Genomic DNA, 16212 nt, shown 5'->3' on the forward strand with positions numbered 1-16212 from the left:
GTCTTTCTGCCTAGAGACCATGTTCATTTGAACCACCAACCTCACAGGGACAGAAAGCAGAGATTTCTACTTAAACCTTTCTCTCATGTGCTCACACAGCTGCTTCTGGAGACCATCCCACAGAGGGACAGCTACACGTACTTGCTTAACTGGCCCTACCATGCCACTACACACACACACACACACACACTCACACACACAGAGGTATAGTAACCACTGTGACTACAGTGTAACTCCATGGGATTTGTGTCTGCTTGCTTTTGCTTAGTTTTTTTTAGGCAGGGGTTCCAAACAGGGTTTCTCTGTGTTACAGTTCTACCTATTCTAGAACTCAGTTTGTAGACCAGGCTGGCATTGAATTCAGAGAGATCTGCCTGCCTCTTCCTCCTGAATGCTGGGATTAAAGGCATTCACCACCACCACCCTGCAAAAAAAAAAAATTTATTCAGATCGGTGGTGGTGGTCGTACACACCTTTAATCCCAGAACTCAGGAGGCAGAGAGAGGCAGATAGACCTCTGTGAGTTTGAGGCCAGCCTGGTCTATAAGAGCTAGTTCCAGGATAAGCTCCAAAGCTACAAAGAAACCCTGTCTCATAAAACAAAAATCTAAACAAACAAACAAAAAACATAATTCATCTCACATGCACACCTGTGTACCTGTTTGCCTGTATGTGTACCATGTACAAGCAGAGTCTGCAGAGTCCAGAAGAGGGTGTCAAGTCTCCTGGAACTTGTGTTACAGATGGTTATGAGCCACCTGATGTGAGTGCTGAGAACTGACACTGGGACCTCTGAGACAGCAGCGAGGGTTCTTAACTAAGGCACCATCTCTCTAGCCTCTTTTTTGGGGGGGGGCCACTCTGTTTTCCTGCCTCTGCCTTCTGAGTGCTGGGCTGCACCTGGCCTCCTCCTCTCTCTCTCCTCCCAGCTCAGGTTATCCCAGCCTGGGACCTATAAATAAAGACATTTGTACTTCAAAGTATCATAACTTTCTGTTCAGAACATCAGTTTTGATTTGTTTGTTTGTTTGTTGTGTGTTTCTTTCTTTGCTTTGATCATGTCAGCTTGCTAGAATCAATCAGGAAGAAAGTCTCAAGGAGGGACTGTCAAGATTAGCTTGGTTTATGGACCTGCCTGCGCGATATTTTTTTAAATTGGGCTAGTGAGGTGGGAAGTCCCACCCTCAAAGGGAGTGGCACCACTGAATGGGCTGGGCTAAATAAGAAACAGTTGAGGGCTAACAAAATTCTCAGCCTCTAGACTGGAGAGGCAGGGTAACCAGCTGAAGATCCTGTCCTCTGATTGCATCTCCAGACTCTTATCTGTCTCCACCAAACCTCAGGCTGCCTGAGCTCCTGTCTCCTCCCAACTTATATCCGCCCCCCAGCCATACCACTCCAGTCTCCACCTCCCTAGTGCTGGGATTAAAGGCGTGGGATTCCAAGTACTGGGATCACCTTTGTGTGAGCTGTGTTTCTCTTTTAGACAGATTCAGCCGTTACGAACACTGGGTGTTCTTTCAGAGGACCCTGGTTCCCTGGTTCAATTCCCAGCACTCACATGGTGACCCACAACTGTCTGTAATTCCAGTTTTAGGGCACCTGACACCTTCATGCAGGCCAGACACCAATGCACATCAACAAAAATGAAAAAAATACCAACAAGCTGATAGACAGATTAAATTTTGTGTAGCCCAGGGTGACATTGATCTAACAGAGACCCTTCTGTCTCATCTTCTGAGTCCTGGGATTAAAGGTGTGTGCCCACCACTCCCTGGACCCTAGTGGCTTAGCACTGCACTCTGGTCTTCAGGCAAGCTTTATTTGTTAAAACCTAAATAAAATATCACCTTCTGTCTCAAGATTCTGCTATTGTGACCCCCCCCCCCCCCCCCCCCCGATAATGATGGTCAGCAGCCTGGAACTGTGGACTAAAAATAACCCTTTTTTCCTGAAATCACTTTTGTTCAAGGTATTTTCTTTCTTTCTTTCTTTCTTTCTTTCTTTTTTTTTTTTTTTTTTTTTTGGGCAGGGTTTCCCTGTAGTATCTAGAGCCTGTCCTGGAACTAGCTCTTGTAGACCAGGCTGGCCTCGAACTCAGAGATCCGCCTGCCTCTGCCTCCCGAGTGCTGGGATTAAAGGCGTGCGCCACCACCGCCCGGCTTCAAGGTATTTTCTAATAAGTGGAAAATAAGCTAAGACTTTCATTTTTTTTTCTCATGGTTTTGTTTCCTTTTATCCACAGAAGACATTCTCTTCTGAACCACATGGATTCCTTTGCTTACCTTCTTGTCCTGCCTCCTCCAGCCTCTCCCTTTCCTGCGCTTTAGAGTTTGGCCAGACCTCTTCCCTATAGCCCACCCTCCCCCACGCTAACACAGACGTTCCTTTCTCTAAGATGTTTCCTCTTGTCCTCCACAGCTGACTTCCTTCAAAGTGATACCTTGTCCCGCTTCTCTGCCTTTTCGTGTCTGCAGCCCTCCCAATCCACCCTTCAACAGGGTGTGTACCATAGCTGCCCCTGAGCTCTTAATGAAATTCCTGGAAGTGCTTACCTTATCTTGTAGTTATCTCTAGATGATAAACCTGCCACGTTTTGATCGTCACAGTGTCTACTTGTTAAGTATTTTTCTTAGCCAACAAACCTCTTCGCCAACGCAAATAATTCCAATCAGACCAAATCCGACCAAATTAGAAGACACCCAGGTTTAATGGATGGCAACATTCCCGCCGCCCCCACCCCCAAAAAAACACAGGGAGGGAAACAGAGAACCGATAGAACAGGGAAAACCAGGAGACCACGTGTTCAGTCTCTAGGGGGCAGTCCCTGTGGGAGTGGTCTTGACCCTCCCTGGGTAGGGGTTTGACGGGTTTCTCAGAGGTGGAATTTGGATTGAGGCAACTTCCAGGCAAGGGAGCTTTGAAATGGAACTTTCCACCCAACATTTCAAGATGAATGCCAGGGGGCTGGGGTGAAGCCCCCCAACTAAACAATCCAGACTCTTTGTATAAAGGGGTGCCAGGGAGCTGAGGTGATGCTTCCGACCAAACATTCCAGACTGTCTTTGGATAAAGGGGCGCCGACTAGTGTTTTGCCCAGTGCCTCTTTCAAAAACTACATCTTCGATGGCTCAGGAGTTAAGAGCGCCGGTTGCCCTTCCAAAAGACCTGGGTTCAATTCCCAGCACCCACGTGGCAGTTCATGAAGTCTGTAACTGCAGTTCTGGGGAATCTAATGTCTCTTTTGGCCTCTCTCTATGGCCTGGACTACATAGTGAGTTCCGGACTGGCATGCGTCATTAAAAACAAACAAATGTTCTTCCTGTGGTATCTGTACTACCACCTCGTGCATGGGGCTAAATAAAAAGCATAGAAGGTAACTCTTGGGACTGACCTCCTGCTGCGGGTCTCAACAGGGCAAGCTGAAAGTCAAGGTAGAGTCCCTCCTCCTCACCTTGACCACCGTGACACTAAGCTGCTTATCAGAGCCTATAACTAGAGAGAGAATGATAGATTAGCAGGAGAGAGAGAGGGAGAGGGAGAGAGAGAGAGAGAGAGAGAGAGGGAGGGAGGGAGGGAGGGAGGGAGGGAGGGAGGGAGGGAGGGAGGGAGGGAGAGAGAAGCCAAATCTCCCAGACAGCCCAGTTTCCACTGGGCGATAAAGACATTCTCACTACTTTAATCCCGATACAAAAAAATAACCTGGCATAGTAGCCAGTTGCTTTTCTATTGCTTTGTTATATTAATCCCTGTAAGGAAATAGCTAAAATGATCGCTTGACTTTGGTGGGGGTAGGCTACTGTTTTTCCTTGTTTGTTTTGTAGCCGAGGATGGCTTTGAACTCTGATTCTCCAGCCTTTACCCCACCATGGCTAGGATTACAGGCATGGACCACCATGCCAGGATCGAGCTCTGGAAAACCATCCTTCCTGCTTCCTCTGTAGAAGATTTACTGCATTTTATGGAATAACGTGTTATCTGATTCTGGAATCAAAAATAAAGCCAAACAGTATCTTTTAACTAACAGGTTAGAATTTTGCCCTTTAACAATAGGTTCTGCCTAATCAGACTCCATAGACAGCGTGGATAGGATGGGGGTTAATTCCACCTTTCAATAGCCCTAACTGAAGTTTAACCTGTGGAAGAACATGGAAGTCATCAGAGTCACTTACGTAATTTTAAAAAGATTTATATATTTTATGTGTATGATTATTCTGTCTGCATGTATGCCTGCAGATCCCATTATGTAGATGGTTGTGAGTTGCCATGTGATTGCTGGAAATTGAACTCAGGACCTCTGGAATAGCAGACAGTCTCTCCAGCCCCATTTAAGTAACTTTTTCAGTAAAGTTTTTAAAAAAGATTAAAAAATTAGGACTCTGCAACCGGCAGAGATCCAAACCGCGAGCGCCACGTCAACAGGCGGCCCCCCTCATCTGAGCACACACGGACATGGAAGGGACCGAGGAGCAGAGCCTGGACGAAGCCTTTGCCCAGACAAGAAAGAGAAGGAGCAGGCAGTCTAGCGGCCACGAAAAGGAGCAGGAGCAGCCCGGTGGCAAGCCGAGCTCAGTCTTCGGTGCCAGGTCTGGCTAAGGCGGAAGCCAGAGGACAGGCGACCAGCCAAGAAGGCAGCAAGGAAGGATAAAGATGAGTGGAAAGAATTTGAGCAAAAAGAGGCTGATCACGGCAGACTGAGTTCGGGCAATGCAAATAAAGTGAAAAGGAAGAGGGTGACAATGAAAAGAGATAAGACCCAGGAGATGGAAGGGAAGATGGAGGTGGCAGGGAGTAGAAAAATCTTCAGGTCCCTGGAATAAAACAGCCCCTGTACAAGCGCTCCTGCTCCAGTAATAGCTACAGAATCCTCGGAGCCGGCAATGCCTACAGGTGTATAAAGGCCTCCAGGGACCAGGATAACCACAGTGAGGAAAACGCCACAGGACTATCAGAAATATACAGTGACACACAGTTCCCAACCCCGCAGTCCCATAGAGTGCCAGAACAGGGACTAGAAATGAATGCGACCCGAAGTTAAATGACCACATAGAGCACATCTACATCTTATTTAGGGACATGAATTTTCAGGCGTAATTAAAATGGGAAGAAATGTAAATGGTATCAGATGGGAAATTATTTGGGAGGGGGTGGCTTTAAAGTAAATCCCAGCCTTTCGTCTCATTGAGAGCACAGCTGGCTCAAATTTAGACCTCCAATGGGGCTTCTCCGCTGTCCTCGAATGTGTAGGGGACTCCGAGAGGGCACTGACTTGCCACACACATCTTTCTTTACCTGATCTAATCAGACCACTCCCCCAAAGCAAAAGGGAAGAGAAATGGTTGAATGATATAAATTTGTGTCTGGAATATTTTGATGACTTCAATATGATCTGTATTGGCTCCCTCACGTTTTGCTTTGGCTTCAGTTGTTTTGATAAAGCGGTCAGGAGCTCTACTGGGTGGGAGCTAAATGGGCTGTTGTTACAGAGAAAACACTAATCCTAGCTCTAAGGAAATAGAAGCAGAAGGATCAGGAATTCAATCAAGGCTAGCATGGGCTTCAGGAAAAGGACTGGTGGGGGTGGGGGAAGGGGGCGGAGGATAGAGAAAGGAAAGAAGAAAAAGCAAAGAAGAAAGGGAACATGAAACAAAGCAAATAAAGTATTGTTTAATGTTTCCTTCCTGGTAATTTGAACCCAGAGCCTTCAGAATGCTTACCATATGCTCTATCATTAATCTACATCCCAAACTCCACTGCCTAATTAAAAAATAGAAAATCTGGTGCTGAAGTTATGGCCTAGTAGTTAAGGGCATGTATTACTCTCACAGAATACTCAGGATCCGTTCTCAACACCCACATGGTAATTCCCAACCATCTATCCTAACTCCAGTTCCAGGGTATCCATCCGATGCCCTTTTCTGACATGAGGCACAAATGGGGTGCACATGCGTGCAAGCAGACAAAACACTCATACATAAAATAAGCCTTCTGATTTTCTTTTTTAAATTTATTTTACATGCCAACCAGTTTCCCCTTCCTTCTCTCCTTCTGTTCCCTCCCCATCTCCCTTTCCCCCTTTTAATTTTTTTAAAGAGAAAGTATCCTCTCAGAACACCAATGCACATAAAAATAGTTTTCAGTCCATTATTTATTTTGAGAAATGTCTTGCTATGTAGCTCAGGTTACCACCCTCGAACTCTCCATGTTCTGGCCCCAGCATGCTAAATGACAAAATTATAGACTTGGCCACCACACCTACCTCTCCAGTGTAATTCTGAACCACCGCTTCTGTGTTCGAGGCTTCAAGCAACTCTGTAATTGACAATATGACTTTTGATTTTTATTTCATTGTGTGTGTGCACGTACATGTGTACACACATAGGGACCACAGTGCATGTGTGGAAGTCAGATGATAAGGTACTAGAATCAGTTTTCTCCTTCCGCCAAGTGAATCTGGGTAACTGATTAAGGTGATCAGGCTTGGCTGCAAGCCCCTTTACCTGCTGTGCTAGCTCACCATCCCTAGTCACTGAACTTTATAATGAGTGTTCATCTATTAAGCTGGCAGAAAGTTTGTCTGCTGATAATTGATGTTAAAAGACAGCATAGAGCAATGTCAAACATTGGTGACATATGTGCTGAGGGGCCTCACCTCATAGGCCTTGGACATTAGCCTTGTGATTTTGATGCTAGTTCTCCTATTTTTCAGGTTAAGAAATTGAGGCACAGATGGGCTCCAGAATGTGGCTAAGTCATAGTGTCAGTAATTGACGAAAGTGGGAGCTTTCGGCAAAGTTGGCAAAACTAAAGATCCAGATTGGAGCCCATAGCCAGAACTTGAAGGTAATTCAAACTCGCTATTATCTCTGAAGTGGCTATCCTTCAGAATAGGGGATGGCCCCTTTCAAGACCTTAAAAAATGAAACTATAAAATGATTTTTGCAATTGATATGGCCAGGATTTGGGCCTAGTGTTGGGGAACCCCGTCATCCAAAAACCTTTAAGATATCGGCCCACTTTGGGTGTGGTCTCATGTGCTGTAAGTACAGACAAAAAATGCGTGTGGCCCCTTTTTCTGCAGGATTCGGTTCCAGTTCCCAGGACACACAGAGGACTGTGGATTGCTACCCTGACTGTGAGTTTATCCCCAAATAAATAAACATCTGTTATACTCCATTCGGGGCTATCACGGAAGTATTTGGCCCAACTACAGCCTGCTCAGTGTTCTAGCATTTGCCTGGAATGCACAAGGCCCTGCATTCCAGCCCTAGACTAGCAAATAAATAATAAATAAATAATTTACATTAACTACTAAACTCAGTTCAGGAGACCTTTTTCACCCATCTAACAATCCAGTATTGAATAAAACCATTGTGTCTTCACAGGCCCAAGAGAATGGGGTGTGCTCAGGACATGGGAGAGCAAGTGAACCAACTCCAGGCACTGGGCTTCTGAGATTTTCTACACGGAAATATCATTGCCAAAGAAAAGCAGATGAGTTGAGGGTGGTCAGAGCCTGCCACACCAGCATCCACAGGGCAGAACCATGAGGCGCATAAGTCCAAGGCTACATATGTGATTCAATGCCAGTATGGATTTCAAGCAAAGAATAAAGAGAGAGGGGAGAGGGAGGCTGTGGAGGTTTGCATGAGAATGCCCCCCATGGGCTCATATATTTGCATGCTTAGTCTCCAGCAGGTGAACTAAATGAGAAGGATTAAGAGGTATGGCCTTCTTGGAGGGAGTGTGTCTCTTGGGGTAGACTCTAGAGGTTTCAAAAGTTCACACCAGCCGGGCGGTGGTGGCGCACGCCTTTAATCCCAGCACTCGGGAGGCAGAGACAGGCGGATCTCTGTGAGTTCGAGACCAGCCTGGTGTACAAGAGCTAGCTCCAGGACAGGCTCTAAAGCTACAGAGAAACCCTGTCTCGAAAAACCCAAAAAAAAAAAAAAGTTCACACCAGGCTCAGTTTCTCTTCTCTCTCTCTCTCTCTCTCTCTCTCTCTCTCTCTCTCTCTCTCTCTCTCTCTCTCTCTCTCTCTCTCTCTCTCTCTCCCTGCTGCCTGTGGATCAGGATGCAAAGCTCTCAGCACCTTTTCCAGCACCATGCCTGTCTGCTTGCTGCCACTCTCTCCACCATGATGATAATGTACTAAAACTCTGAAGCCGTCAACAAGCCTTCAATTTTATGTTTTATTTTCCCTCTACAATTGGCCTTGTATGGTGTTTCTTCACAGCTATAGAACAGTGATGAAGGGAGGTAATGGGGAAGGAACGCAGAAAGGGGAGAGGAAAGCTTGCTCATGCTCTATTCAATTAGTCTCTAAACCCTTCACGCTCTTGACTCCACAGGGACTCCACAAATCCTGATGTCTGGGACAGCGACTTCTCTTTGCTACTTGACCATCCACTAGGCTCCTAAAGCAGGTTAATGCAAGTCTATTCCTGAAGGATGGAGCCACACTAGATGTGCAGAGAAATCAAGTTTCTGGGACTGATTTACCACATGTACCAGCCTGAGCAGTCTCCAGAGACACAATATATCTTTGTGAACCTAAAACATACATTGTTTCCTTGTGATGGACAAACATGGGCCAAGCAGTGATTTAATTAATATAGTTTATGTGTGGTCGTTTCGGGGCTGAGCAGCCAGGAACAAACAAGCGGCCTTATACAACAAATTGGTGCTCCAAGGTCTGCCAGTTAAATCCATGTAAAACCTGAGAAAGCTTAAAAAGTAATTTTAGACACAAAAGAACAGATTAACATGGCTTCTTGGTAGCCAGCATTTTGCTGGTGGCATGCTGCAGATCCTTTAAGAGAGGTCTTCCTGATTCAGCAGTAGCAGAAAAAAAAGCCGTAATCATAGATTAAAAGGAGTTAAGAAAAAATAAGCTACGTAAAGATGAAATATACACAGAGTCTGGATTATGTAAATTATGTGTTTTCTTTGAATTTTTGAAAATTTGGAGGAGAAATACCCATTTCTCCCCAAGCTACCAGGATTTTTGACTCTGTTGGGGTCATTTTCCTCTTGTTCCATATGTTGAGAATCTTGAGACTGTTTGAAGCAGAGAGGGTTATTCAGTAAAGAGAGGAGAGCGAAGAGTGCTGAACTGTGACGTCACAGTTGTCTGTAACATTTATTTTGTCTTTGGCTATTGGTCTTTCTGGGTCCACCTCCCCAGGGACAAAACTAGCTTCTCATTTGTCCTGCAAATAGAGACAAGGTGGGTCTCTCTTTATGGACACATGGCTATCTTTAAAGAGAGAAAAGGAAACTCATTGGAACACACATAAGGTGTGTTCCTCATAAACAGCACCGTAAACCCCAGTCTTCCAAATCAAGGACTATTCTAGAGTTTAACCCAAAGTGCAGAACATATTCAAGATGATGCAGCAGTGGGCAGCTGGGGGAGACAGCTCAGCAATAGCGCCCATGCTCAGCATGGATGAGGCAATGGTCTAATCCTCAGCACCAAGATCTACAGAAGACAGTTTTAAAAAGGAAATGGGAGAGGGGTCTAAAAACCTGGAAGGTCTGATGTCTGCTAATACCAATACACAAGGCATAAAATAAGCATAAATTAGCCTTTTTTGATGTTACAAGGTTCTGTAGAATGGGCTGGAGTGATAGTTTATTTGACCAAGCACCTGTCACAGAATCATGAGGACCCAAGTTCAGTCTTTACCACCTATTTCAGAAGTGGTGTGACTGTCATCCCAGCACTAGGGTGGCAGACAGGCAGATCTCTGCATCTTCCTGCCTGCTTGTCTAGTTGAACCAATGAGCACCAGGTCCCAGTGAGAGACCCTGTCTCTTAGAAACCAAAGTGGATGAAGCCCGAAGACATCTGGGGTTGAGGTTGATCCTTGACACATGCGTGCACACAACACACACACACACACACACACACACACACGAGAGAGAGAGAGAGAGAGAGAGAGAGAGAGAGAGAGAGAGAGAGAGAGAATATCAATCAATAAAAACTAAAGGTTCTGTAGCAGTCAGTGTTGCTGCTGTTATTTTGAAGACGGGTTCTCACTATGTAACCCAGCTTGGAAATAGTCTCCTGCCTCAGCCTCAATGAAGAAGCAGGTCTCTTATTATAGTCAGATACACTGTAGAGAATCATACATGTGCAATATAGTACGTATGCCTGTTTTCTCCTAGCTATTTTGTACTTTTTAGAATCTGCGTCTCTCTGCAGTAATCGTGGCATGTGAGCAGCTAGACTATCCCTGTAGAATAGATAGAAGGTTCCAAGAGGAGATTTTCCAGGTCAGTTAGTCATTAGAAAAAACAGACTTCACTTCAGGTCTGCTGGAATCCAACAGGAGACCATCTCCTGACTGCTTTTTACACACAGTCACGGTGGAAAAGCTATTATTCTGGTTTTAACTCACTTTTAAATTTTTACTAATCATTATTTCAAATATTTATGAAGTTCTGTCTTATAGAAATGAAATTGCTGTTATTCCAATATTGAATGTTCCTGATCCACGCACTTATGGCCTTCCCTAGACCTTCTATTACTTAAGTATCAATTTATAGGTATCAGAATAGCTTACCCATAGAAGAAAGTTTCCTATCTATCTGAACACGCTGACTAAGGATACAAATTTAATTATAATAGACTGTAAATCCTACAGTTTTGATCTTCAAACCACTGTGTATGATACGAGACTAAGAGATGAGGCTACTGGGACTCATTCCCAAGAGAACAAAAGTAGCTGAAAATCAGATTTGATGGGAAATCCCAGGAAGTCTACTACCACTTAGTCTGGGGAAGTCTTATTGAAAAATACATTTTATTTTTATATAGGCCAATAAAATACCTTAAATGGCATTTATGTGACATGCATTTGTATCTCTACTAACAAGAAGATTTAAGCAATGTATATGTTTGGAGAAAATAAAACAAAATATTATAAATGGCAGAAAAAGAGACACAGAAGGAAGAATGCCTCCTCCTTTTGAGACTGGGGTCTTGCTATGTAACTGAGACTGTCCTCCAACCCAAGCTTCTACCTCAGGCTTCCAGGTGCAGGGTTACAGATGTGTGCCACCACGCCCATCTTCCAAACTGACTTCAAACATGAACTCTTGTAGGAATTTGATCTTTGTTTCTTTAAAGTAGCTTTTAGAGAGAACGCAGCACTTAAGAATTTCATACTTTTAGTAAAATAATAATAATAATTGGGGCTGGAGAAATGGCTTAGCAGGAGATCATGCTGCTTTTCCAGAGGACCTGAATTTGGTTTCCATGCCCCACTTCAGACAGCTCATAACCTTCTGCAACTTCAGCTCCTCAGGTACCATCAAACACATGACATATATTCACACACACACACACACACACACACAACTTAAACCTTTAAAATTCTTACAGTGCAACCAAAAAAAAAAAAGCCAGGTGGCCAGGTGGTGATGGCACACGCCTTTAATCCCAGCACGAGAGGCAGAGGCAGGCGGACCTGGTTTACAAGAGCTAGTTGCGGGAGAGGTTCCAAAGCTACAGAGAAACCCTGTCTTGAAAAAAACAAAATAAATAAATAAATAAATAATAAAACCTTACAGTGCTGGGAATGGGACCTTGGAGCTTTAAGCTTGCCGGCAAGCATTACATCACTGAGCTGCAACCCTAAGCCTTATATTTTATAATGTTTAAAATATTTTAATTCTTTCACACATATTTTCTTACTTGATCTTCAGCTCATTTTGCTTTCATGTGTACACATGTATATGTGTTTGAGGGTGCATGTGCATCTATGACTCAGGAGCCAGAGACCAAGAATGGGTGTCCTCCTCAATGGCTCTTTATCTTGTGTTTAGAGGCAGGGTCTTTGAGTGAACCTGGAGCTTGCTAATTCAGCTGGATTTCCGCTCAGCAAGATCAGTCTGTGTCTACCTCCCGCACTGGGGGTCCAAACTCAAGTCTTCACGCGTGTGCAGGAAGCCCTATCTCCAGCCCATATACTGATATTTCAAAGTGCCTATCACCCACGTTTTCCAGAGAAGTGAACTGAGGCCCGGAGGAAGATTTGTAAACCAAGTGCTTGGGCTGGGGAGAAGGCTCAGCAGATAAAGACACCTGCCTCTGGGACTGGCGGTCTGAGTCTGATCCCTGGGACCCACATGTTTTGGGAGAAAACCATTCCAGGAAGTTGCGAGCTGACCTACTGGCGTGCCATCGTATACACACGCCCACAGTCATAGATGTACAAAACAATCTAACAAAAAAGTTGCCTGTAAGCTATGTATATATTTCTGTGTTTTTTCTTCTGCACACCTAATTCTTCCCCTTCATAATTTCCCTTGTATCTCCTGTATACAGCTCTATATGTATATACCTTGACATACAAGGCCCTGTGTGGCCTGGCACAGACAACTTTTTTGATGAGCTATCTCCTCCAGGGGAATATTCCTGAATCCAAAGGAGGCTAGGCTTCTATAAACATTCTATAGGAGTTTCAATTCCAGTAACTTTGCATGTCAAATTCTTGTCCTATCCCTGAAACCTGGACAAACCACCTCCAAGTATTGCCGCAAAACCTAGTGAGTCCCTGCTTGGCAGCCGTGCAAATGCTATAGTAACCAACTACAGCCATTCTAGCACGATGACATCGACCGTAATCAAAAAAATAACAGATTCCCAAAGGGAGAGAATATCAGTTAGCAGAAAGCAGGTCACTAAACCCCACTCATTCCTCCTCCAGTGAAGAGGGCTTGAGCCATTAAATTAGCTTCCTTATACAATTCTTTAAATTCTCCGAACGGATCTATGAATTTTGAATGTTCTGCTTATTCTTTATGCATGAGTGTGCGTGCGCACTGCGCACGCACGCACGTGCGCATGTGTGGGCGGTTTTCTCTCTCCACTGTGGTTTCCAGGGAAGGAACTCAGACAGTAAGGCAAGGCTTGCTTGGCAAGTGCTTTATCTGCTCAGCTATTTGAGGGATACGCGTTTCTGAGACAGGGTCTCATGCTAGACACCCTCCCTCCCCCGGTAGTAAAGAATGATCTAGAACTCCGGTTCCTCCTGCCTCTATCCCAAGTGCTGATTATAAATGTATGGCTGGCTTGTAGTAACCTTTCTCCGTTTGGTACACTTTTACTTATATCTGGTTCAGACATGATTTCTCTAAAAAACTATTCAGATACTTTAACTCTGTCCTCTACCTTCTTCAAAGCTTGGGCGTTTTAAGAAATGGGTCTGTCTCTAGTTGCTACTACTGGCAATATACACAGAATACATACAAAGGCAAACAAAACAAAACAGAACAAAAAACCTTCAAAACTGCACACACACACAAAACCAGTGAAAATTAAGACTTTCCCCCAATTCCATCATGTAACTTAATATCAGGTGTTTCTTTTCATATTGCTTCTGCACATACTTCAGTGTTTCATACAATACATACATAGAACGTGATTAAGCCACATTACACAGCGCTTAGAATCATGGTCTGCTGTACAAGGACATGGACATCTACTTGAAGATTCATGCAGATTTGCTTTGGTTTTTACATAGGTGTAGGAGCAGCCGAACAGCATAGTATTCCGTGACAGGGACGTACCAGGATTACTTCCGCCCGATTGAGTTGCCCCGCACCGAACGCCCTCTCCGCCTCCCGTCACGCGGGTCGGCGGCGGAACCCCAGCCGGCTCCGGTCTCCCGGCGACCTCCCGGCACCCGGCCTTGGGGGCGGGGCTGCGGGGGCGGGGCTCCGCGGTAGGCGGGGCTCCGAGCGGCGGGCGCGGCCCCGGCTCCTCCCCTCTCCTCCGGCGGCGCCGGCGGCGGCAGCACTTCCGGGTCGGCGCGGAGGCGGGGCGGAGGCGCCGCGGCTGTTATTGTTCCGAAGGGCTGGGCCGCTGCGATCCGCGCTCGGCGCTGTCAGTTCGTCCCTCTTGCCCCTCGGGTCCTTGCTGCTGGCTCTGACGGCGGCCGACGGCGGGCGGGGCCCGGGTTCGCGGCCGAGCGGCGCCGGTGAGGGCGCGGAGGAGGCGCACAGCGGGAGGAGGAGCCGTGAGCCTGGCACGGAGCGGCCGCGGCCATGGCGTACGCCTATCTCTTCAAGTACATCATCATCGGCGACACAGGTGAGGCCGCCGGCGGGCTGTGGCGGGCCGGGGCGGGCAGGCGGGGCAAACGGCGGCGGTGGCGCGGCGGGCGCGGGTCGGGCGGCGCGGAGCGGCACGGCGCGGCGCCTCCCTTCCTCCCATCCTCCCTCGGTCCCCTGGCCGCCGCTCCATTTCCGCAGTGCTGGCGCTGATGACGTGGGCGCTGCGAGCGGCCGCGGCCTGGCTGGGGCCTTCCTCGTTCGGCCCGGGCCCGCTGCAGCCGGGCCCAGGACAGCCGTTTGCGGCTCCAGGAGAGGGTGACAGCAGGGCGGTCCTGCCCGGGACCCCGGCCTGGACTGTCTCCGCAGCCCGAGGAGGGAGAGGGAAGCCGAGCGAATCAGAGCGTGACGGGCCCCGGTCCGGATTTTTGTCCCCGGTCCCACCTCCCCGATCTGCACGCTTCCGCCTAGGCCTGCGCAAGGCGCACCCTGAAGTGGGACAGCCTGTTACGGAGAGATTATTTTTAAAAGAATTTTTTTTTTAAACGTTCTCAACTTCCAAGTCCGAATAAGTCAGATCACATGACTTGATGGCTGGGCTGTTCCTTTCGGGGTCATTAAAGCATTGTAGAGCCCTGGCGACTTTTGCCACGTGTAAGCTGGGGTTATTGGATTTGATAGTAATGCAAGGCGGGTCAGTGATCAGGGCGTGAGCATACCGTGATAAGACTTTTTTTTTCCAGTTGTGTCAAGTCACAGTTGCTGATTTTCAGGTGACCTCGTGTGCATTTGAAGCAAAAAAAATCAATTTTCAGTTAAAGATATGATCCTAATACATTTCTCAAACAAATTAACAAGCCTTTATGAAATACTTCGAATACCTGCGATTTGGGCCACACTTCGAATCTAATAATAAGCCTAAAGCTTGTTCAGGTGTTAAAACTATTAATACACCGGAGTCTGATTTCAGTGGTGACTGTTGCACAACCCTGGACCCTTTGCACAACTTCGGCGATGTAGAAGCAACTTGAGGTGGCCCTGTAATGCAGTAGGTTCTATAAGTAACTGGAAGTATGTTGATTGCTGCCTAAAATAAAATCTTCCTTCTGTGAATACAGTTTTTCAGCAAGGTTAGTGTGTGTGTGTGTGTGTGTGTGTAAGTGTACAGAAACCTGATCGTTTTCTATGCAAGGTACTGGGTAAAGCCATATTTTCTAAACTGTTTGGAAAAGGAGGAATCTAAGACCACTGAGATATAAAAAATAAAATTGGAGATATCGTAGCCAGGAACAGAAATGACTGATTACTTGGTTGTTTCAGCAGTAGCGAAAATTAGGTTTAGAATTTGCACAGTGTCTTTTTTTTTTTTCTGGGGATCTCCTGTGGATTGATAAAGCAATATGCAGGGAATAATGGGGCTACAGATGTGAGAGAGCTGGTGCTCTGTTCTGGTGACATTTGTACCCATGCCACAACAGTTTCTGTGCTTTAAATGAAGGCACTCCTCTCTTGGCATTCTGTTCTGACCTAGCTTAGGCACTTGATGCTTGACACTGGGCTGTAGAGCAGCACTTTGCCCACACTCCTCTTCGACTAGTACAGTTTAGCATGAACTTAATTTCCTGAAATACCTGTGTCAGGACCAAGCCCCTGCTCATTCATGCCTTTGCCTTTTTAGCTTGACCCTCAGTGAACTCTAAAGTACCTGCCTGCTCTCTTGGCATTCTTTCCTACTGCATCTCCTTCTCTTGCCTGGGATGCCCAAAGGCTAGTTTTTGAAGGTTGCCTTGATCCCTCCTCCTCCCTCTGGCTTGGCCTGTCTTCTGCCACAGTCTTTCCTTATGAAATTTTGTTATTTTAATAAAAGCCTTGCCCAGGTCTTCCAAATGCTTGCAGAATCAGCTTATCTTAACCTCATATGTGCCAGTGTCCTCCAGTTAGTACTGACTACTTATTTTCTGGATTATATTTCTCAATTTGTATCATTTTTTTTTCTGATGCTAACTCCAGACTGATTTTTATAGGTATTTGTATAGGCATCTGCGTTTGCTTATGTACTTCTTGAGGGTAGAAAGGTGTTCTCTGTGGCTCTGTACTTCAGGATGGACCATATATTGTGCATATATGCAGAAAATCCTAAACCCTGCG

At 46.0% G+C, this 16212-nt stretch overlaps 1 protein-coding gene across 1 annotated transcript in view; it reads left to right on the forward strand.

Moving 5' to 3' along the window:
- Positions 1 to 13813: 13813 nt before the first annotated feature.
- The window catches only part of Rab2a (RAB2A, member RAS oncogene family), a 63536-nt gene continuing 61137 nt past the window's right edge, over positions 13814 to 16212 (forward strand). Inside the window, exon 1 of the mRNA XM_038347513.1 lies at positions 13814 to 14104. Coding sequence (XP_038203441.1) covers positions 14059 to 14104 — 46 coding nt within the window. The 5' untranslated portion in view covers positions 13814 to 14058. The remainder of the gene's footprint in view (positions 14105 to 16212) is intronic.

This window comes from Arvicola amphibius, chromosome 11, assembly GCF_903992535.2.
Source record: "Arvicola amphibius chromosome 11, mArvAmp1.2, whole genome shotgun sequence".
NCBI classification, from domain to species: Eukaryota; Metazoa; Chordata; class Mammalia; order Rodentia; family Cricetidae; genus Arvicola; species Arvicola amphibius.